The 24,085-nt window shown below is 33.6% G+C and overlaps 1 protein-coding gene across 1 annotated transcript in view; it reads right to left on the reverse strand.

Moving 5' to 3' along the window:
• Positions 1-1,333: 1,333 nt before the first annotated feature.
• NUCB2 (nucleobindin 2) overlaps positions 1,334-24,085 on the reverse strand; it is a 46,147-nt gene continuing 23,395 nt past the window's right edge. Inside the window, exons 5-13 of the mRNA XM_051963895.1 lie at positions 22,235-22,338; positions 21,044-21,229; positions 20,710-20,800; positions 19,356-19,414; positions 18,866-18,958; positions 15,886-15,975; positions 13,586-13,756; positions 13,339-13,420; positions 1,334-7,918 (exon numbers count right to left, since the gene is read on the reverse strand). Coding sequence (XP_051819855.1) covers positions 7,785-7,918; positions 13,339-13,420; positions 13,586-13,756; positions 15,886-15,975; positions 18,866-18,958; positions 19,356-19,414; positions 20,710-20,800; positions 21,044-21,229; positions 22,235-22,338 — 1,010 coding nt within the window. The 3' untranslated portion in view covers positions 1,334-7,784. The remainder of the gene's footprint in view (positions 7,919-13,338; positions 13,421-13,585; positions 13,757-15,885; positions 15,976-18,865; positions 18,959-19,355; positions 19,415-20,709; positions 20,801-21,043; positions 21,230-22,234; positions 22,339-24,085) is intronic.

The following is a 24,085-nucleotide window of genomic DNA, read 5'->3' on the forward strand; positions in this document are numbered from 1 at the left end:
TTTAACTATCCAAAGTAGTTGTTAAATCTTAATGATTCGGGGCAGCTAGTTGGCACAGTGGATAGTGTACCAGCAATGAAATCAGAAGGCCCTGAGTTCAAATCTGATCTCAGACACTTAACACTTCCTAGCTATGTGACCCTGGGCAAGTCACTTAACCCCAATTGCCTCACAAAAAAAAAAAAAAAAAAAAAAATCTTAATGATTCCATCTCTACCACATTTCTTTTTTCTTTTTTTTTTTTTAAATAACTTTTTATTGACAGAACCCATGCCAGGGTAATTTTTTACAGCATTATCCCTTGCACTCACTTCTGTTCCGATTTTTCCCCTCCCTCCCTCCACCCCCTCCCCGAGATGGCAAGCAGTCCTTTACATGTTGAATAGGTTACACTATATCCTAGATACAATATATGTATGCAGAACCGAACAGTATTCTTGTTGCACAGGGAGAATTGGATTCAGAAGGTAGAAATAACCCGGGAAGAAAAACAAAAATGCAAGCAGTTTATATTAATTTCCCAGTTATGGAGGAGAAAGGAGAAAGAGAGTCATATAAAGACTCCAGAAATGGAACCATTCAACATATTTCATGTAAAGAAACTTTAAACTATCACACAAAAATTCTTCATTCTTCTTTCACATCCTCAAGTTCAAACATTTAGCATTACACCCAGTGAAAGAACCCTGGGAATTGAGTGTGGACTACAACATAGCATTTCCACTCTTTGTTATTGTTTGCTTGCATTTTTGTTTTTCTTCCCAGGTTATTTTTGCCTTCTTTCTAAATCCTATTTTTCTTGTGCAGCAAGATAACTGTATAAATATGTATACATATATTGTACTTAACATATTTTTAACATGTTTAACATGTATGGGATTTCCTGACATTCAGGGAAGGTGGTGAAGGGAAAGAAGGGAAAAATTGGAACATAAGTTTTTGCAAGGGTCAATGTTGAAAAATTACCCATAAATATGTTTTGTAAATAAAAAGCTATAATTTTTTTAAAAAAAGATTTAGCATATATGTTTGTCTTTTCCACAAGTCTCTTGGAATAGAAGCCTATATTAGAAAGTTTTTTTAACACTTAATTCAAAGTGTTATGACTGTAGGATGGACTCCCAGGGGAAAAAAGATCAGCCTTAACACTGTTAAGGCATAAACATACTGTATGAGAAGTCCATACTTCTCATTTAAGTTTGTGGTGGAGACATTTTAAACCAGTAAGATCTAACTAAAAGTGAGATAAGAACTTCCTGTTTTCCTCAAGGTATTCTGGAGAAACTAGTAGGACACACTATAAACACAGTCTGAAAACCAGGAAAACAGAAAGGAGCCAGAAAAGGGAAAGAACTTTATTGTATTGCAAATTAAATCTTTTAAAAATAGCAACAATGAAAACAAAAAAAGTGGAATGGGTTTACCTGGACAATACAAGGGCATGGCTTTATATTAAAAGACTTGTATTACCTTATCACAATTAAAGAAGAGTGAAATATTTGTCTTATACACCACAGGAAGAAAATCTGGTTTATTTTCATAAATATTATTTTAAATGGAGTAAAAACCATCAAGGAATTGAGATAAGAAACATCTTCTCATCAGGGTCTTACTACACTGCAGTGCAAGTATTGATCCCATGAGTTCGAATCTTTCCCCATCAGCTTTCTCCAGGAAGTACAATGCTATCTATCAAGTCAGAGATTTTTCTATAGGATGACTAGTCTTCCCTATGGCAAAGTGCAGAAATGCAAAAGGCCAAGAAGAAAGGATTCTGCCTTTGATTTGGCTTTTGCCTTTTCCCAAGTGCAACTTCACCTCTCAAACACCACAAATGTCAATGAAAACAAAGTTCAGTCATACTAAGAGAGGAAGAAATCCACAAAAGAAATAGACATACAATTCATCTAGGAAAATCCAAGCCAAAGAAAATAGTTGCATAAGATTTGATGTTTTTTCCCTTTAACGTTAAGCATACTTAAATAGTTTAAAAATTCATATTTAACAAAAAAAAATTTAAAAATACAACAAAATGTTTCTTAAGCTATGAAGAATAGGAGGTATTCATAAAAAAAATTACAGGATAATCACAAATAATCTACTGCTTTAGAAATTCAGTCAATTATTACCCTAGCATTAAAAACTGCAGTGGGGGTGATGCAGGTGTGGTCCCTTTAAGAATGCTTTCTTTCTGATTCCCAACCCCTCCTAGTTAATGTAAATTTCCTTTTGATTCAGAAATCCTGATCCCTTTGAATTCCAATAGAAGATCCAGGCCTGTGCCAGCCCTCATTGGGATCTGAGCCAATTTGGGGCCCCTCTAGCTAAATCTCCCATTATAAAAGGGCCACACTGGGACCCTCTCTTGCCAGAGATCCCAAACATGCCAACCTTATGCCTGGCATGTCAGGACTTTCTGTCCACTGGACCCTTTTTCCGGTGCCCTTCTTATCTCTACCTTCACCTATTTTTTTAACTATACCTTAACCTTACTTCCAAACCCCATAATAAACCTCTTTTATCAATCTAGCTTTCCAGGGCCAATAAATGCTTTTATTGGGGACTTGCGCCGCTACTAGCCTTCATTTAACGCCGTATCCTTGCACCGAATCCAATGGGGTTGCAGGGGAGCTCTATTTGACTCCCTGTAACCCGAATCTGTCATTAGACCAAAACTAAACTCTAATTTCATTTAGATACCCCATATCTAGCCCTCATCAGGGGGAGGGAAGCGTTTGAGAAACTCAATAAAATCAAAGAACTACTAATATAATCAAATGGCATGGACAATTTAGCACCAGCTTTCAAGAAGATGATTAAAGTTGAAGACCAACAAATAAACAGAATTTGAACAAACTGATTTATGAAGACTTTCACAGAAGCACATTTTTTTTTCTCTCATTTGTCAAGTACATAGATAAGCCATTAACTTGTGCTTTGATTTCTTCATCTACAAAAAGATAAAAATAGTACTTATATGATGTTTTAAAATTTTCGAAGTGATTTAAAAATATAAACTGAAAAGATAAGTACTATTTTGTTATGATGGTGGTGATTTCCTGATTGCCAATATCTGGCCCTTTTCCTTAAGTGTAACCAAATGGCAAGATATTCATTCTGGGACTGAATATTTAGTATATATAATTCAGCCTTGACTATATAACTATATTCTTTTCTCCAAAGAGTTCAGAGTATTTTTCAGATGTTATTTAATAGACTCTTCAGATCTTCACAGTACACAGCTAAATTAACAAAACATCATTTTCAAGAGAAGTTAAGTACATGAGGCAGAAATCACTTGGCCAAGATCACAGACAGAGTTAGACTAGTTCCTAGTGCTCCATCTTCTCAGGTTCCAGCTACTAAATCAGTGATTCAGGGTTGATCTCTGACCTAGGTAAGGAGTCTACATTTACAGATTTCTTTGAAAAATATCTGCTTTTAAATGAAAGTAGGGTAGGGAGAGAAGAGAGAAAAATTAAGGAAGTCTCAAGAAAATCAAAGTGAGATTGTGGTTTGAATCAATTTGAATAAATTAGAGACAGGTGAAAGAGAGAAAAATGTCTTGCCTCTTTAAAAAATATATTCTTTTATTTTTTCCACTTATCTATAGTTTTTAATATTCTTTTTTCTAAGACTTGTAAATTTTTTTCTCCCTTCTTCCCTCTCAATCCTTCTCCCCAAGATAACAAGCAATCTAATATAGATTATATATGTGTAATCAAGTAAACATATTTTCTTAACAGTCCCATTGTAAAAGAAAACAGAAAAGAGAAAAGCCATGAAAGAAAAAAGTGAAAATAATATGTTTTGATCTGCATTCAGATTCCATAGTTCTTTCTCTCGATATAGAAAGCATTCTCCATTATGAATCTTTTGGGAGTTGTCTTGCATTATTTTATTGCTGAGAGGAGCCAAGTCTATCATAACTGATCATCACACAATCTTGCTGTTATTATGTACAGTGGTCTCCTGGTTCTGCTCACTTCACTCAGCATCAGTTCATCTCTTTCCAGGTTTTTCTAAACTCTTCCAGTGCATCATTTCTTATAGCATAATAGAATTCCATTACATTCACATATCGCAGCTTGTTCAGTCATTCCCCATTTGATGGGCATCCCCTCAATTTCCAATTCTTTGCCACCACATAAAGAGGTGCTATAAATATTTTTGTATACATAGGTCTTTTTCCCTTTTTGGTATCTTTGGAATACAGAACTAGTAGTGGCATTGCTAGATCAAAGGGCATAAACAGTTTTATTGCCCTTTGTGCCGAGTTCCAAGTTGCTCTCCAGAATGGCTGATCAGTTCACAACTCCACTATCAATGTAGTAGTGTCCCAATTTTTTCACATCCCTTCCGATATTTATCATTATCTTTTCCTGTCTTTTAAGTCAATCTGATAGATGTAACACCATATTTGTATTTCTTTAATTAATAACGACTTAGAGTTTTTTCCAATGATTATAGCTTTAATTTCTTCATCTGAAAACTGCTTGTTCATATCCTTTTACTACTTTACTACTATTACTAAGAATGATTTTTATTCTTAAAAATTTGACTCAATTCTGCATATTTGAATAAGGCCTTATCAGAAATACCGGCTATAAAAACTGTTTCCCATCTTTCTGCTTTCCTTCTAATCTTGGTTGCATGGATTTTATTTGTGTAAAACTTTTTAAATTTAATGTAATCAAAATTATCCATTTAATATTTCCTAATGTTCTCTATCTTTTGTTTGCTTCCTTTCTGCATAGATCTGACAAGTAAACCATGCCTAATTTGCTTATTGTATCATCTTTATGTCTAAATCATATACCCATTTTGACCTTATCTTCATATATGGTGTCAGAGGTTGGTCTATATTCCTAGTTTCTGTTATATCATTTTTCAGTGTTCCCAACAGTTTTGTTGTATTGATTTTTTTTCAAAATAGTCAGTTTCTATCCCAGAAACTGGAGTCTTTGGGTTTATCAGAAGGATTACTCTAATCACATGGTATCTTATGTACGTAATCTATCTCATTGATTTACTGCTCTATTTCATAGCCAACACCAAATAGTTTTGATGATTTCTGCTTTATAATGCAGTTTTACATCTGGTATGGCCAGATCACCTTCTTTTGCATTTTTTTCTCTAATTCCCTTGATATTCTTCCAGATGAATTCTGTTATTTTTCTAGCTCTAATAAATTTTTGATAGTGTGATTGGTCACAGAATAAGTAAATTATTTAAATTTAAAAATTTAGATAAGACTGTCATTTTTATTATATTAGATTACCCATGAGTAAATGAGATTTTTCCAGTTGTTTACATCTGACTTTATGTGAACAGTTTTTTAACTGTGTCATATAGTTCCTTGGTTTGTCTTGGTTAAGGAGACTCCAAAATTTATTCTATATTGTCTACTGTTATTTGAAATGGGATTTCTCTCTGTCGCTTGCAGCTGGGTTTGTTAGTAATATATAGAACTATAGATTATTTACGTAGGTTTCTTTTATGTTCTGCAACTTTGCTAAAGTTGTTATTTCAAATACTTTTTAGTTGATTCTCTGGGATTCTTCAAGCATACCATCATATCATTTACTATGATAGCTTCGTTTCCTCACTGCCTATTCTAATTCATTCAATTTCTTTTTCTTCTCTTATTGCTAAAATTAAAATTTCTAACATAACATTGAATAATAGTGATGAAAACAGGCATCCTCACTTCACCCCAGATCTTATTGGGGATGCTTCTAGTTATAGATACTATTTATCATTTTAAGGAAAGCTCCATGTATTCCTATGTTCTCTAGCTCTATGCTGTTTTTAATAGGAATGGGTGCTGTATTTTCTCAAAAGCATTTTTTGCATCTATTGAGATAACCATATGGTTTCTATTGGTTTTATTATTAATGTGGTCAATTATGCTGACAGTTTTCCTGATATTAAACTGTTCCTGTATTCCTTGTATAAATCTCACCTGGTCATAGTGTTTTATCCCAGTGATAAATAGCTGTAATCTCTTGGCTAATTTATTATTTTAAAATTTTGTACCAATATTCATAAGGTAAGTTAGTGTATAATTGTCTTTCTTTGTTCTGGCTCTTCCTGGTGTAGATATCAGCAACATATCTATGTCATAAAGAAATCTGATAGGATTACAACTTCATCTGTATTTCCAAATAGTTTATATAGTATTAGAAATAGTTGTTCTTTAAATGTTTGGTAGCATTCATTTGTAAATCCATCTGGCCTTGGAGATTCTTTCTTAGGGATTTTATTAATGGCTTGTGCAATTTCTATTTTTAAAATGAGGTTATTTAAATATTTTATTTCCTCTTTTGATAATCTGGGCAATTTATATTTTTGTAAATATATTCATCCATTCCATTTAGATTTATTGGCATACAGTTGGCAAAACAGCTCCTAATCATTGTGTTAATTTCCTCATCACTGATGGTGAATTCACCCTTTTCATTTTTGATATCAGTAAACTGTTTTTCTTCTCTCTTTTTCCAAATCAAATTTCCAAGTCAACCAGTTCTTAAATTTATTCATTCAATAGTTTTCTTACTTCCAATTTTATTAATTTTTGATTTTTCAGAATTTCTAATTTGGTCTTTTTTTGAGGAATTTTAACTTAATATTTTTCTAGCTTTTTAAACTGCACACTCAAGCCATTGATCTGCCTTTTCTCTATTTTATCCATGTAAGCACTTAAGAGACATAAAATTTCTCCTTAATACTGCTTTGGGCATCCCATAAATTTTGGTATTTTGTCTTATTACTGTCACTCTCTTTGATGAAATTATTGATTGTTTCTATGATTTGTTGTGTGTCCTACTCATCGGAATGAAGAAAATAAATTACTTTTTTCAAAACAAAATAAAAAAATCATCCAGTAAAGAGTCCAATTACTGTACTATAAAGAAAAGAAACAGCAACTACCTACTATTAACATTGAAATTTATAATTTTAAATACAGAAAATTTAAGGAAATATACCATATGAATGCAGAAATGAAAGGAGGTAGGCAAATTTGCACAGCAAACTCCAATGTTATTTCTTGTAATATCTTTTTTCAATAAAAACGATTTAAATAGCATGCAGTTTCTGGGACTCTTAGGAAGAGAGGCTATTATGCAAGAAAAACAATATTGTAAATTGTTGCCCCACAACTGGTACAATATTACCTTCATTATAACCAAAGTTAAAAATATTTATGCCAAAGTCTTTACATAGTGAGAATCTGAGGGATCTGTAAACATGATCATTACTATTCTGCATAATTCTTCAAGGCAATTAAAAAAATCAAAGCTTAAGTTCCAAAGTTTTGTTTTGAGGGTTACTTTTTTGGTCTCAGAAACAACAAGCAGGTTGGCAGTGCTTGAAATGGAAAAACTTGACCTTTGGATCCAAGTTCTCGATCATCTTTTGTTGGAGTTATACATATGTTCTAGGTTAGTTCTGGGATTCTCCTGAGAACAAATTATTATTTATAGCTAACTAGTAGTTTTTATTATCTAATGGGATCTTATCCCCCAGACAATAAGATTTGTCTTAAGGAAGTCAAAAAAGGGAATTAGGTTTTCAGTAACCTTCTCTCCCTTTACATTTTAACAGAGAAAATAAAAATTGTCTTAAAATGTTGCTAGAAACAAAATTACATTCTATTTTTTTTGATGATGCTACAGGTAAGGGCAAGAAATAGGACTTTTAAATTTAATTTCTTACTCCACTTTAGTCTCCCTTTATAAACAAACAAAAATGAACAAGTATAAAGTTGAGGCACCAGGTGATTAAGGGTGAATCTGGACATGTTCAGCCATGGCTGCTCCTTCCTGAAGAGGAGAAACGTGCTGTGGTGGCAAAGGCTGAAGGTGGTCACTGCCTAGAGAATGTTTTTCTGATTTCTCCTCTTGTTGCTGCCCAGCTGTAAAACAGAAAGATCAACACGTCATTGCAACAAGATTTCAGAAAATACAACATCCAAATCAGTCAAATCAAACATAAATTTGAAATGCACAGTAAATACTACTATCATACTATTATAATGGAGCCCCCAAAGATCTGTCTCAGAAATTAAATCTTTGATACTTCAACATGTTTAACATGTATGAGACTGCCTGTCATCTAGGGGAGGGAGTAAAGGGAGGGAAGGGAAAAGTTGGAACAGAAGTATTTGCAAGGGTCAATGCTGAAAAATTACCCATGTACATGTTCTGTCAATAAAAAGCTATAATAAAAAAAGTAATAAAAAAAAGAAATTAAATCTTTACTGTTCCTTTTGGGATTATATTCAAGAGAAAGTTTGCACCTCACACTAATGAGATAGGTTTTTTGGAGGTTTTTTGTTTTGTTTTTTTGCTGAGGCAATTGGGTTAAGTGACTTGCCCAGGATCACACAGCTAGGAAGTATTAGGTGTCTGAGGCCAGATTTGAACTCAAGTCCTCCTGACTTCAAGGCTGGTGCTCTATCCACTACACCACCTAGCTGCCCCTAATATTTCCACTTGTGGAAAAAGTAGATTAACCAAAATAAAAAGCCATTCAATTAGCATAATAATTCTGAATGAACAAACTGTGAGAAATTAAAATAGAGATCTATGATTCAAAGATTTCCTGGTTTACTTCTGCAATATATTTTAAAATAAGCTAAATACTTTTTAATAAACCAGCAAATATTACTTTTTTTAAAAGTCATAACTCTAATATTACTAGATTTTGCTAAAGAATACAACTCAAACAAGCCTTAAGTCATTCACAAGACAGTGTGAAAAAATAAAATCATACACTAAAAAACATTAGTATCTTCTAATAGGGTTGAAGTAGTATGATTTCATCTCTTCTGAAATGCACCTTATTAATTAAATCTAAGTTAACATCAGAAATTTTCTAATTGCCAATATCAATCTCTTGAAAATAATGGACTCTATTTAGAACTATGCCCAAAAGGTAATCAAACTGTACATACCCTTTGACCCAGCAATACCACTACTAGATTTGTATCCAAAAGAGATTTTAAAAGAGGGAAAAGAATCCACATATACAAAAATATCTTTAGTAGCTCTTTTTTCCCTTTAATTAAAGCTTTTTATTTTTAAAGCATATACATGAATAATTTTCAACATTCACTCTTGTAAAATCTTGTGTTCCAATTTTCTCCCTCCTTTCGTGCCATCCTCCTCTCCTAAATGGCAAGTAATTCAATATATGTTAAAGATATGCAGTTCTTCCATACATATTTCCACAATTATCATGTTGCACAATAAATATCAGATCAAAAAGGGAAAAAATGAGAAAGAAAAAAACAACAACAACAACAAAATGAAAATACTATGTTGCGGTCCACATTTAGTTCCTACAAATCTTCTCTCTGGGTGCAGATGGCTTTCTTCATCATAAAATCATTTGAACTAGCCTGAACCACCTCATTGTTGACCATCATATAATCTTGCTGTTGACATGTACAACGATCTCCTGGTTCTGCTCATTTCACTCAGCTTCAGTTCATGAAAGTATCTCCAGGCTCTCTAAAATTATCTGCTGATCATTTCTTATAGAACAATAATACTTATATACATATACCACTGATAGGCATCCACACAGTTTTCAGTTTCTTGACACTACAAAAAGGACTTCCAGAAACATTTATGCATATCTGGGTCTCTTTCCCTCCTTTATGATTTTTTTGGGATATAAGCCCAGTAGAAACACTGTATAGCAACTCTTTATGTAGTGGTAAAGAATTAGAAATTGATGGGATGTCCATCAACTGGAGATGGCTAAACAACTTGTGGTATATGAATGTAATGGAATGCTATCGTGTTATAAAATGACGGGCAGGTAGATTTCAGAAAAAACTGGGAAGACTTAAAAGAACTGATGCTGAGTGAAGTGAGCAAAAAGAACATTATATACAGTAATTGAAACATTAGGTGAAGATAAACTATGGCAAGACATGAAAATGCTATCTACATCCAGAAAAAGAGCTATGGAGTCTGAATGCAGACCACAGCAGACTTTTTTCACTCTTTTTTGTTTTTTCTTTCTCATGATTTTTCTATTTTGCTTCCTTCAAAATGTAATTCATATGAAAACATGCTAAACATGATTATACTATATAACCTATATCAGATTGCTTGCTATTTTGGGGGAGAAGGAAAGAAGGCAGAAAACTGTGGAACTCAAAATCTTATAAAAATGAATGTATACTATGTTTTTCTACCTAACAGGGTCATCCCATATCCAAAGAAATCAAACAGGAAATGGGCTAATACTACAGCAGAAGACATTTAATCCAAAGGAAGTTCATTTATTCCACCTTCATCTTTCTTAAATTGTCTGCAGACTTTGACATTGTTAATCATACTTCTCCTAGGTATTCTGTCCTCTCTAGAAAGTCTAGACACTGCTCCATACTGGTTCTCCTCCTACCTATCTATCTGTTCAATCTATAAAAGTGGATTCCTTTGCTAGAACTTCATCCAGGTCATTCCTGTTTCTTAGTGCAGTGTCTCTCAAGGCTCTGTCCTAGGCCCCATCTTCTTCAAATTCTTTATTATTTCATCTCCTTCCATGGATGAACTTCTAATCTCTATGAAGATCATTTTCAGATTTATTTATCAAGTACTTAACTCTTTTCTGACCTCCAATTTCCATTCTCCAGTTGCCTACAAGACAACCCAAATTGGCATCTCAAACTCAGACATTTCAAACTCAGCCTGGACAAAACTGAACTTATTGTATTCCCTTCAAATGCTTCTCCCTTCCCAACTTCCCTATTATTGTCACCATCCTTCCAGTCACCCAAGCTTATAAACTTAGTGTCACATTGAACTCTTTACCTTGACTCACCCTACACATCCAATCTTTTGCCAAATCTTCTTAATTCTACCTTCATAGTATCTCCTGTATACTTCCCCATCTCTCCACTCACACAACTCACCATGAATACAGGTCCCATCATCTCACATGTTTACAACAGCCTTGTGGTTGTTATTTCTACCCCAGTCTCTTCCTATTCCCCAGTTCAACTCTCCACTCATCTGCCAAACTGATCTTCCTAAAGCACAAGTCTGACCATGTCACGACCATCAGCACCTCCAGCATTACTCATCCTCACCATCCCACCTGTTCAATCAACTCTAACAAATATCTATTCTCTCCAGCATCAAAAATAAATCCCCTGTTTGGCCTTTAAAACATTTCATCACTTGTCCCCCATCCAGTCCGCTTACATTTACTTACTTCCATGCCAGTTGTGTCCTTTGGACACAACACTTATCCCAATTTCTCATCTTTTCACTGGCTGCCTTCCTCCTCATTTCTGTCAGCTAGATGCCTTCAAGTATCATTTCAAATTCCACCTACTGTCACTCTCCCAACTTGTAAAGTCCCTAATCTTTCCTCAATTTGGAAATCAGATTATCTAATGTTGTATTATTTCTTTATAATTAATTGATCTTATTTATTTTTAATGTATAAAGTCTGTCTCCCCCTATATTTGGAGTCCAGCCATAAGCCAAGAAAGAGAATTTTCCCAATTTGTTGGGAAGAAGAGCATTGTCCCAATTTGTTGGGCAATTGAGATGCATCGCCTAAATAAAATAATATGCTCAGGTCAAACCTTTACTTCCTCAGTCACTACCCTGACTCACCACTCACAATAGGTTAGTCAATAAATTGTGCCAAGAATTTTGCAAAGTGCTAGGAATTAAAAAAAAAAAAAAAAGAAAAAAGGAAATGACAATTTCTGCCCTTCTGACATCCAATTCTTACAACTATATTTACTTTTATCCTCCCTACTCTCCTACTCCTTCCACTGTGTAAGCTCTCTAATCTCTTTCTGAATCAGGCCTTGGTATCTCAGGACAGTTATAACCTAACTGATATCCAGGTATCCATAGGAAATGATGTACTACATATATTGTATCTAGGATATACTGTAACCCATTCAACATGTAAAGGACTGCTTGCCATCTGGGGGAAGGGGTGGAGGGAGGGAGGGAAAAAATCGGAACAGAAGTGAATACAAGGGATAATGCTATAAAAAATTACCCTGGCATGCGTTCTATCAATAAAAAGTTATTTAAATAAATAAATAAATAAATAAATAAATAGCAGGGCAAAAAAAAAAAAAAAAAAGAAATGATGTGCTGGTGCCAAGGGGAAGACCTATTTCCTAACATATGTGCATTCCCCCTCTTAAGTCACTACACAGTTCTAGTAGGTCCTCCATGGCCCATCTGTAGAATGGAATTTCAGGAAACTGGCAACTTGCCTAACTCACTTAAGCAGAGGGAACTGCATGGAACAGACAAATGCAATTTCATTGTTTTCTTCTTAAATCTGTACCTTCAACACCCATTCCTTATTACTATGAAGGCCATTAGGTTCACAACCTTGTTGCCACTTTTGGACCCTCAATCTTATTCACTCCCCTTATCTAATCAGTTGCCAAAAATGATCATTTCTATCTCGTGTGTGTGTGTGTGTGTGTGTGTGTGTGTGAGAGAGAGAGAGAAAGAGAGAGACAGAGAGAGAGAGAGAGAGAGAGAGAAAGAGAGAGTGAACACTTTTAAGGAAGTGGGAAAAATTAATAAACAGAAATTGAAATGCTTACAATGTCCTCCTTTACCTCCTCTCTAAATCCTTATATTCGTTCAAAGCTCATTTGAGACTGCACCTTCTCAGTGAACTTTTCTTTTCTCCCCTGTTATTTTCTCTCTCTCTCTCTTTTTTTTTTTTTAATAATAATTGTTTATTGACAGAACTCATGCCAGGGTAATTTTTTTTACAACATTATCCCTTGCACTCGCTTCTGTTTCGATTTTTCCCCTCCCTCTCTTTACCCCTTCCCCTAAATAGCAAGCAGTCCTATATATGTTAAATATGTTGCAGTATATCCTAGATACAATATATGTTTGCAGAACCGAAAAGTTCTCTTGTTGCACAGTTCTCCCCTGTTATTGATACTTCCTCCTTCTCTCAAATTTTATTTTGGTCTTAGTACATGCTTCCTTCCCCCAAAAGAACACAAGCTCCAGCAGATGAGAAACTGCCTCATTTTTAACTTACTAACCATACCTCCTTGCATCCAATAGTATGTCTAATTGGACAGGACTAAAGATTTTTAGTTAAACATGTCAATGCAAATTACAATGTCATTCAAAGAAAATCTGTAAAATGTACTTTGGTGAATAAAGTTTCTTTTACATTTTTGTAGCTGAGTAGAAAAAAAGCATACACCTTATTCTTTGAAATTACATTTTAATGATTGATATTTCATTTAGTACTATTAGTAACTTGCTGTTTTTTTTTTTTTTTCAAGAAAAAAAAACAGCTACTTACGTGGCTGATATTTTAATTCTCCACCTGGCCCTGCTGGAGGTATTCCTTGTTGTAATCTCTTTTGTTCCATCTGCTGCACCACCTGGCAAATGAAAAAAAGTGAAAGCTAAATGTGTGAGTAGGCTGAGAGAGCTTCTCACTGGGGAAGACATTTAACTCCTGTCTCATCTGGATGAAGGTTAAACCAATCAAAAGTTTTACAATGAGCAGCTGAATAGTAGGTAGGGGATAGCTCTCCAGGGCTTACCTGCTGGTATTCCTGTTTCTGGGCCTGAAGCTGGTTGTGCTGAAGCTGAAGTTCTTCTCTTTGCTTCTGGAGATCTTCTGCCTTCTGCTTGAGCTTGTGCTCTTGTTCAAAGATATGGCTTTCAAATTCTTTCAATTCTTCTTCTGTGAAAAGCTGCTGCTGATCCAATGTCTATTAAGGAAAAAAAATTCAGGACAAGAAAAGGCCTGAGTTTTCTTGTGGAAAGGGCAGAGACATGAGGCAAAGAACCAGAAGGAAGGAGCGCTATGCTTCTCACATATCAACTGCTATCACAGAAGGAAGCCTTCAAGCAAGTCACAAGACTGAAGCTGCAGAGTGCTTCCTGCAAAGACAAATTTCCAGATCTAGCCAATGTAACTACTACTTTTTCTTGACTATTACTTGTTACAAGGAAGAGCTTCCTTTTGGGCTGGGAGAAGGAAGAAAGAACAGAAGGAAGGAAAAAAAGAGTAGGGAGAAATAAATAAGGGAGGGAAAGGAGAAAAGGAAAATGAAGGGGGAAGGAAAGAGTCAATAAAATATTAAGAAATTTTTAATAGGGAAAGAATTTCAGGACAAATAAGCAGAGTAGGTTTGTTATTGCATATTATTAATATGCACTTTTAAAAACTATATAACCAAAGGTCATGGTTTTAGATACAATGTTATTTTCTGTTCTTTATATACTGAAATGTTTGTTAAATTTATTATAAGACAGAAAACTTTTAAAAGATAATAATAATTTAAGGTCACCTCTAGATTTTAAAACTTTATGATTTGATCATTCTAATTGTTTTTTGAGAAGTAATGGCAATGGATTGAGAACCAGCTTTGGAGTAAAGGAAGCTTTAGTTTCAATCCTGCCACTAACACCTACATACCAGCTCTGTGAGCTCAGCCAAATCACCGAACTGCTCAGTGGCCTGAAGGACTCCAAGACCAACATTTCCAGGTGAGTTGATAAAGTATACTAGGAAATCAATAGATGGAGTTTCCAAACTAGGAAATCCTCCTACTAATGAAATCACAGGTCCTGCCAGTGAATAACAGCAACTCTTCTCATGACAGTCTGAAGCTCACTAGAGGGCACTAAAAGATGATATTATTTCTCTGTGATCTTCCCTCACACTTTTTTCTTATGTTTCAATAACAGACAAAAGCTTCTAAGGTCAAAGAATCAGCCTCTCAAATACTATCCAAAATGTCCAAATTGAGAAAGACATACTTTTATTTGAGATTAGAGGCAGCTAATTGTTACAGTACATAGAGCACCAGGCATGGAGCGAGGAGCCAGAGCTCAGCTACTGACAAACTATGTGATCCTGGGCAAGTCACTAAAGCTCTGTTTATCTCAGCATGTTCATCTTTAAAATAGAAATAATAGTACCTATTTCCCAGGGTTGATACGAGAATAAAATAACATTTGTAAAGAGTTTTGTGAACCTTAAAGGACTATATCAATGCAAGTTATTGTTGCTGTTATGTTTAGAAAATGACAGATTCTGTTTATGTCGGTATAGTCCAGCATCTTTAAATTTACGTATGTTGATGGAGAGAATAATACTTCCCATGGAGTACATAACATAGTAGGAATTCCACCAGTTCACAAAAAAATTGGTCTTACATAAAAAATCATTAAGTATCTAAATACATTACCAAAGACAATAAGGATAACAGTAAATGTCTTAAAGTCAAGAAAACATCTTATAAGTCCATTTAAAACAGATAGCACCTTCTGTTTGCATGTAATCTACTCAGGGTCATAGTATCATTAGAATCAGAGCCAAAAAGAACTTTAGAATCAAGAAATTCTAGCTTATAAAGAACTCTCTTCCTCACCAAAACCAAAAAGCTTGAACTTCTAGGCGCTTGCAACCTCCTTTTCAGAAAATACAATATTGAAATCAGTCATAAATTTGAAGTGCACAGTAAATACTACTATATGTAAAGCGAATGGAAAAACCAGTTCTTGCTTGCTAGGAATTTCCATTCTAATGGATAATATACAGCAGAGATGTGTGTGTGAACATAAAGACTTTATTGTCTTCACTTTTGTACGTAAGTTCATCTAAATTGCATGTATATTAAGAATTGTGTCATTTTACAAAGCTCCCCTTAGATCATTGCTCCAAAACATTCTTCCCCTCAAAAGCCCAGTTTCTGGTACCATTGCAGGGAAATGTTGCATTGCTTTTATCTCTATGAAATGTGCTTTGGAATAATTTTGGATGGGTGACATCTCCCATAAGAAAGTTTTACAAATCTTAAAAAAAAAAAAAAAAAAACCCAGATATTATTACCTCCCAGCTATCTGGCTCCAAGAATTCTTTTTTCTCAGTAGCTTTTAGAAATTCTTCCAAAGTCACTAACCGGTCCCTGTTAACATCAACCTAATTAAAAGAAAACAGAAATGTAATATTAAATTTTCCTTCCACCACTTAGACAACAGAGACTCTCTTCTGCTAAGAAATACTGAATACTATTTGGCCTCAGGATAAGATGGGTACAAATTGAGAAAAATTCATCTCTTCTGTATCAGCAGAAGAGCATTTTTTACTTCTTCACAATGGAGCTTAGAATGCTGTTGAACATATCTGATCTCAAAGGTTTCTTTAAAAGCCCTAAGCAAAACCAAGTTGAATACTTTCCTAGTCTTAAATTTATACTTTTCTTTTACAGTCCTCATTGAAAAAATAATTCCAGATTCCTTCACCCTTTTACTTATCTACATTAATGTGATATATGCAAGTATATGACTCTATAGTCACTACTATTTGGCACCTAGAATTTAATCTGTATTTAAGCCTGAGTACAGTGATGACTGTTAATGTTCTGTATATAATTATGAATATACATGGCATCTCTACCCTCAAAGAATATAGGTTTGCTTCATTTTTTTGTGTCTCCAGCACGTAGAAGGCCAGTGTCTGGCACATGGAAAGTACTTAATCAATGTTTGTTGCTTGAATTCACTAAAAACTAAATAAAGAAGAAAGACTATGAAAAGTATGTTTCATGAGTTGCTTGAAAGCTTTTCTGTTGCTCAACTCAAATCTGTGACTCCAAAAGGCTCTCAGACTGAGAGAAATTTCCAGTGGAATAGTAGAATGAGACACCCTAGACCCCATGAAGGTAGGAGTATTTCCCCTTCTTGGGTTCTCACAATGATGTACACATATGCAAATGGCCAAGCTTGAAATCCAGATTATATCTATAAGGTTTTATATTATATTATTATCCCCATTTTAGGTAGTATTATCCCCATTTTACTGATGAAGGAACTGAGGCTGGAAACTTGCTTCACTTTTCAGAGCCTCAATAATCTTACCTATAAAATGGATATATTTTAGACCACCTGAAATTATTTCCTTCCTTCCTGGTCCAATTCAAATATCATCTGCTCCATGAAACCTTCCCTATGCATTGTCTCTCTCCCCTCATATCTGCTTCTCATGATCTCTCCTCTGTACTTAACTCATTCCACTATATATAAGAAGTTACTAGAGGATAAGTCATTTTAGTCTATTAACGATAAGCTCCTTGAGGGCAAGCAGGCATCATAATTTGATTTGTATCCTCAGTATCAAGGACTTACTCTGATACTTTAGTGGTTTAATGGGAAAAATGGGGAAAAAAAATGCCTCCGAAGATCTGCATTCTCATCCTAGTTCTGCTTTTATTAATGGTAGATGGAAGAAAAATAATTTCAGCACTATGAAGTCTCAGTTTCCTCCTCTGTAAAGCAAGAGGTTTAGTCTCAATAATCTGAACCCTTCTGGCTTTAAATTCTATGGGTATCAATGATTTCATCAAAGTGAACATTCCTTTCACTCACACAGATGGCAACACCACCATACTTTAGATAAAGTATTTAAATAAGTTGCACTACTATAAAAATTCATCTTACAGCCACTCTCTGAAGACAAGTGCCTGTCTCTATATTGTTAGACTGGCCTCCAATACAACTGGCTACTTTGACCTACTCAGAGCCTTTACAAATTGCTAAGAGCTTCCAGTGATTGTATTCTTTTAACATCTTACTGGAACAAGATTATTTTTTATAAATATTTCTTCATAAATAATAAATAAATAATAAAACACTACAGCAGGATTTCAGTGGAAGATTTGCATATAATGGGAATTTAACAAGAATATTGATTTGTATTATTATCAAAAGAAGATTTAAATGAAATAACTGAGACTTAATGACAACATTCTTCTTTCCAAGATAATTATCAAATCGTTAATGCCTACTCTTTTAGTTTAGACCTGGTCATTCAACCAGTTCTGAATTGACCATCTGAAATACCATCTAATCTCAATTATATCTACAGCATTTCCTGATCAACTACTCTAATAACCCTGTCAAAAAGGAAAGAGTTAATATGCCTTGACTTTTTCTTGATAAGTCAGAGCCATTAGTGATCATTGCTTTTTTTTCCTAAATGTTCACTATGTGTTTAATGATATTTCTAGAAAAAAAGGAAAGCACCTGGATCTTTAGCATGCCATCTCTATTCTATTGCCATTTTGAAAAACTAAGATGTTTGTTCATGAAATGTTGAAAAGGCCCCAGGACAGCTTAAAAAAAATTAACTGCCATAATTTCCTTTTTTTTTCCAAATCTTATTTAATTTGGAAATATGTATATAAGAATTGCACATATTTAACAAATATTGGACTGCTTGCTGTCTAGGGGATGGGGTAGGGGAAGGGAGGGAATAAATCTTGGAAGACAGGTTTTGCAAGGGTAAATGTTGGAAACTATCTTGGCATGTATTTTGAAAATCAAAAGCTATCATTAAAAAATTTAAAAAGAAAAAAAAATTTAAAAAGAAAAAAATTTTTTAATATTTTCCCAATTCTGTGTAAAAATAATTTTAATATATCATTTCCCCCCATATTTGAGTTCGAAATTCTCTCTTCCTCATTGCCCCATTAAGAATAGCAATTTGACATAGATTATACATGTGTAGTCATACAACTTTTTTTTTAAAATACATATTTTTATTATCCTTAGCTTGTTTCATCAACTCCACTTCATTCTTAGCATTTCTGACACAATTCTCATTGGACCATGCATTGCTTTTGTGCTCATGCAGTGCTAGATTTATAGAAAACCAAAAGTTCTAGATTAAAGTTGGTTTCTTATCCATTTATTATGTCATATCACAGTAGAATTTGTTTCAAATTCCAAGAACTTAGAAATTTGTTTCCAGTCGATATTTTCATGACAATACACAGACCATGACAATACAGAGTCAAACTTTTAAAGCATACCTCATTCATGACATGTTCCCTCATCCTAAGTCTTTCTTCTTCCATTTCTACCATGTCATCCTCTTCATTTTTAGGGTCATATACTTTTTCTAACTAAAAAGGGTTGAAAAAAAATCAGTGTGAAAGTAGATGCAAATTGAGTGAGCAGAACAAAGAGAACAATATAAATAATAATTATAATGAAGTAAATGAAAGGACCTCTAAAAGTAAATTTATTGAAAGGGGGGAAAAAATGAAGGTACTGAGAGAAAACAAAACATACCTCTCTCATGGCAAAGAGGTGGAAAATTACCAGAAGAGAATATAGCACTGAATGTTTTTTCTTCATTGCTTTTCTTTGTCATAGGGGAGAGTTAGGAAATGACTATTGTAAAGACAAAAGGTATCAATAAAACATAATTTTTTTAAAAAGAGAAGGCCCACAAAAAAGAGAAGAGTAGGAGGAAAAAGAGAAACAAGAAATTATAAATTCAATAGGTTCCATTTTTACCTCTTTGGTAAACAGGGCTTCTAATTCTTGCTCATCCAAAAAACCATCACTGTTGACATCTAAAGTTTAAAAGTAACAAAGGCAAAATTGTTTTTAATAAACTAGAAAATAAATCATTAAAAATTTTTGAGAGCAATTTTGTACTAGTTTTGAAAAGACAGATTCTGACATTCAACCTAAATAAGATAATTTCTCATTTTCAACAACACCAAATCTTTTCTTACAAAGAATGAGGTCTCCAGATAAGTCTGAGTCAGACACTACTTTGTCTACTTATACAAAATTAATTCTGAATAATTCATCTTTCAAACAATTTTTTAAAAACTTTTTTTAAAATTTTTATAATAATTTTTAAAAACCCATACAGATTTCTTTAATTCTGGTAGTAGTAATATCATTTAATGTTCATTGTTTTTAAAATAATTATAACTAGGTAAACCCAAAGAGTTATTATTAATTTATAAAGCAGGAAACAGCTTGAATTAAATCACATAATGATTTAACACATGTTACTGACTTCCAATATGCTGAATCAATCAAAATTCAGCAATAAAGACTGCATTTTACTATATAGAGAAAACCATAAAAATTTCAAGTGACAATAAGATTCAATAAAAGGCTCTGGATGAAATATATGTAGAGCAGTAGTAATGTCAAATTCAAATACAAATGGAGCCACTAATTGGCCTCATATTAACTTAGTTTTAAACTATAATGCTATCTTTCATTGCATTTTTATTTTATCAAATATTTCCTCATCATATTTTCACTTGATTTATGTTTGATAGATACCTCTTATGTAGAATAATTTAGTTTTCAACTTTTGCAAAAAGAATATCCAAAGAAGGTAGTAGAACCAAGAAAATATTGCACACAGCAACAAGAAGATTATGTGATGATCAACTGTGTTGAACTTGGCTCTCAACAATGAGGTGATTCAAGATAATTCCAATAGACCTGTGATGGAGAGAGCCATTTGCATCCAGAGAGTGGACTATGGGGACTGAATGTGGATCAAAGGATAGCATTTTGGGGGATGGGATGGGGTGGGGTGGGGTGGTTAATGTTGTTGTTTGTTTGAGTTTTTTTCTTTTCTCCTTTTTTTCCCTTTTGATCTGATTTTTCTTGTGTAGTATGATGAATATTGAAATATGTTTAGAAAAATTGCACATGTTTAATCAATATCGGATTGCTTGCTCTCTAGGGGAGCAGAGAAGGGGAAGAAGGGAGAAAAATTTGAAAAACAAGATTTTGCAAAGGTGAATGTTGAAAAGTATTTCTGCATATATTTGGGGGAAAAAGTTATTATTTTTAAAAAGGATACATAAATATAATATTGATATTAATTTTTTACCATGTAATTTGAAAAATGTCTTCGGGTCAAAGTCTCTAGGATCCAGTCCATCTGCCTCCTCCCATACCTCTTTTAGTTGGTCTTTGCTCCCCTACAAAATTGATTTTTTTAAAAAGTCATGAGTTTATCTAAACTATTTTAGAATTTAGAATTAATTTATTTAGAATCAATCTGTTGTTGGTGTTGTAAGAGATTCACAATAATAAAAATCACTTAAGTATTGATAATTATTAATTAACAAGTAATTCTTATTTCTTGACATCAAATCTTGGCTATTTTATAAGAAAGATCAAAGATTTTCACTTAGCTAACATTCATAAAGCAACATATTTACTGGGTGGTTAATTTTTGGATGATTCCCATGTTTCTTTTTCATTTCCTCAAACTTAGATTCTTCTTCATGCCTTTTTTCTTCATTCAATGTTTTCAAATATTCTCGCCTTTCGTGCTCCTTCATCATTTCATATTTTTTAAATTCTTCATGGCGAGTCCTATCATAGTTTTCTAAATCATTTGTAGCCTAGAAAATAAGATATTTTAAAACTCAAAGGTTACTGTTTAGAAATACAGTTGGAATGCTTGATTAAAATTTATCCTCGAATAATTTTGCCGAAAAGTAAGATAAATAGTAACACTAAATAATACTAAAATAAATAGTAAAATAAGGTTAAATTTACCATGTTTTATTGGCTAATTCTATAATTTTATTTTTAGATATACCATTTGAACCAATTACAAAAGTTCAACTACAGGCAATAGCCATATAAATAAATACTATCTAAGATGCTTGAGATAGATGATCAAGATCAGGAGGTCAGGCTAAAACATGATTCCTACCATTATGATAGCTAGTTTTTATAAAGTAATTGGGATTTACAAAATGCTTTCTAATTTGTTATTTTATTTGATGACTCAGTGTCATTATTATTCAGTCTAAAGTTTTTTCTTGGTCTGAGTCTGCAATTTTTGCTTAATTTAAATCCTGTAAGATTGCAGCTCCTCCTCTTTTTGAGAAAGTACTACATATTTTCTTCTAAGTACTAAAAATGGTCACTTTTAGTCAATGCCACTGAAAGTAACACTGGGGGCGGGGCAGCTAGTGGCACAATGGATAGGGCACCAGTCCTCAAGTCAGGAGGACCTGGGTTCAAATCTGATCTCAGACATTTAACACTTCTTGGCTGTGTGACCCTGGGCAAGTCACTTAACCCCAATTGCTGAGAAAAAAGAAAAAAAAAAGTAAAAAGTAACACTAGGATATAAAATTAGGATAAAATTGTAAAAAAAAAAAACTGGGCAGAGTTATACAAAGGAACCAAATCCAGGAACTAACAAAATAGAACACCTACTTTGATAACTCCATACAAAAGAAATTATGTGTTTATGAAACATTAAGTTCCATTACTGTGTAAGATATCATAGAAACTATCCAAAAAATTGAATCTGCCTTTCTGAGCTCCCTGACAAATAATAAAATCTCAGTACAATGAGATAGACAAGATTTCCTTCAGGACAGGATACTCACAGCTTTGATTAACATATCTAAGTCTCTTGGTTCAAACTTGTCAGGATTCTGATGATTTAGATGCTCAAACTGTTTCAAAAGAGCTTGATGATCTATGCCTGTATCTGAAAAAAAAGAAAATGGTTTTTGCTCTCCAGAATTTGGATCAGTTCACAATTCCAGCAATAATGTATAAGTGTCCCAGTTTTCCCATATCCCTTCCAACATTTATCATTATCTTTTCCTGTCATCTTAGCCAATCTGTGTAAAATAATCTCAGAGTTGTTTTAATTTGCATTTCTCTATTCAATTTAGGGCATTTTTTCATGACTAGAAATGGCTTTAATTTCTTCTAAAAATTGTCTGTTCATATCCTTTGATCATTTATCAATTGGAAAATGGCTTGTATTCTTATAAATTTGAGTCAGTCCTGTATATATTTTTGAAATGAGGTTAAAGTGATCTTCTGAAAGCACTGATCTGACTGTGTTATGCAGTAAACTTCAGTAGCTCCATATTGCTCAAAACTCATATATAAAATCTCTTGTCTATGGGCATTTTCTTTGATTATGTATCATAGCTGGAGTGCTCTCTCTTACTCTACTTCCTTTTTTCCCCTGGTATCTCAGCTAAAATTCTACCATCCACAGGAAGCTTCTCCCAACTTCTCTTAATTCCAGTGTCTTCCTTGGTTAATTATTTCTTATTTATCTTGTATATCATTTGCATAAAAAAGGGAAAAGGATCCACATGTGAAAAAATGTCTGTAGCAGCCCTTTTTGTAGTGGTAAAAAAAATGGAAACTGAGGGGATGCCCATCAACTGGAGAATGGCTGAATAAGTTATGGCATATGAATGTTATGGAATATTATTGTTCTGTAAGAAACGATCAGCAGATTGATTTCAGAAAAGCCTGGAGAGACTCACATGAAGTGATGCTAAAGGAAGTGAGTAGAACCAAGAGAATTTTGTACCCAGCAACAAGATTATGTGATGATCAACTGTGATTGACTTGGTTCTTTTCAACAATGTTTCAGGCAAATAGATTTGTGATGGAAAGAGCCATCTGTACTCAAAGAGAAGGCTGTGGGGACTGAGTGTGGATCACAACATAGTATTTTCACTTTTGTTATTGTTGTTTGCTTGCTTGCTTGTTTTTTTCTTTCTCATTTTTTCCTTTTGATCTGATTTTTCTTGTGCAGTATGAGGAATGTGGAAATACATTTAGAAGAATTGTACATGTTTAACCTATACTTGCTATCTAAGGGAAAGGGGGATAGAGGGAGAAAAACTTGGAAAACATGGTTTTTCAAGGGTGAATGTTAAAAAAATATCTTTGCATGTATTTTGGAAAATAAAAAGCTATTATTATCAAGAAAAATTCAATTTAGAGACTGAATGGAGTGAGAGATAAGGCAAGCAGGCTATAGGATGATGAAGGCTAGCACCAAGGTGTACCAGTGCTATCAGAGAACAGAAGGAAGAATATTCAAGAGATACTGTAAAGGTGAAATCTAAGGGTCTTGGTAACATACTATGCCTGGTAGCATACTGGTAAAATGGTAGTGCCCTCTACAATAGGCAAGTTAGAAGTGGGTGAGGGCCTTAGAGATAAAGATAATGAATTCAGTTTTAGACATGGTTAGTTTAAGATAATGCCTGAGTCTAAAGTGCAAAGTGTTCCTTTAAAAGAGATTTGATTATCAGAATAGCTTGTTCAAAAAATAAAAAGCTGAATAATCTTCAGGTCCCAGGTCAAACCAGATATGCTAGCCTCTCTATCCTTAATCTTTATTTGTCAAACAATATTGCCAAAGCATTTTCAAACACTTTTTCTCATAGGATCATTAGATATATTTTCATTAATACTTT

This window comes from Antechinus flavipes, chromosome 6 (assembly GCF_016432865.1).
Source record: "Antechinus flavipes isolate AdamAnt ecotype Samford, QLD, Australia chromosome 6, AdamAnt_v2, whole genome shotgun sequence".
NCBI lineage: Eukaryota > Metazoa > Chordata > Mammalia > Dasyuromorphia > Dasyuridae > Antechinus > Antechinus flavipes.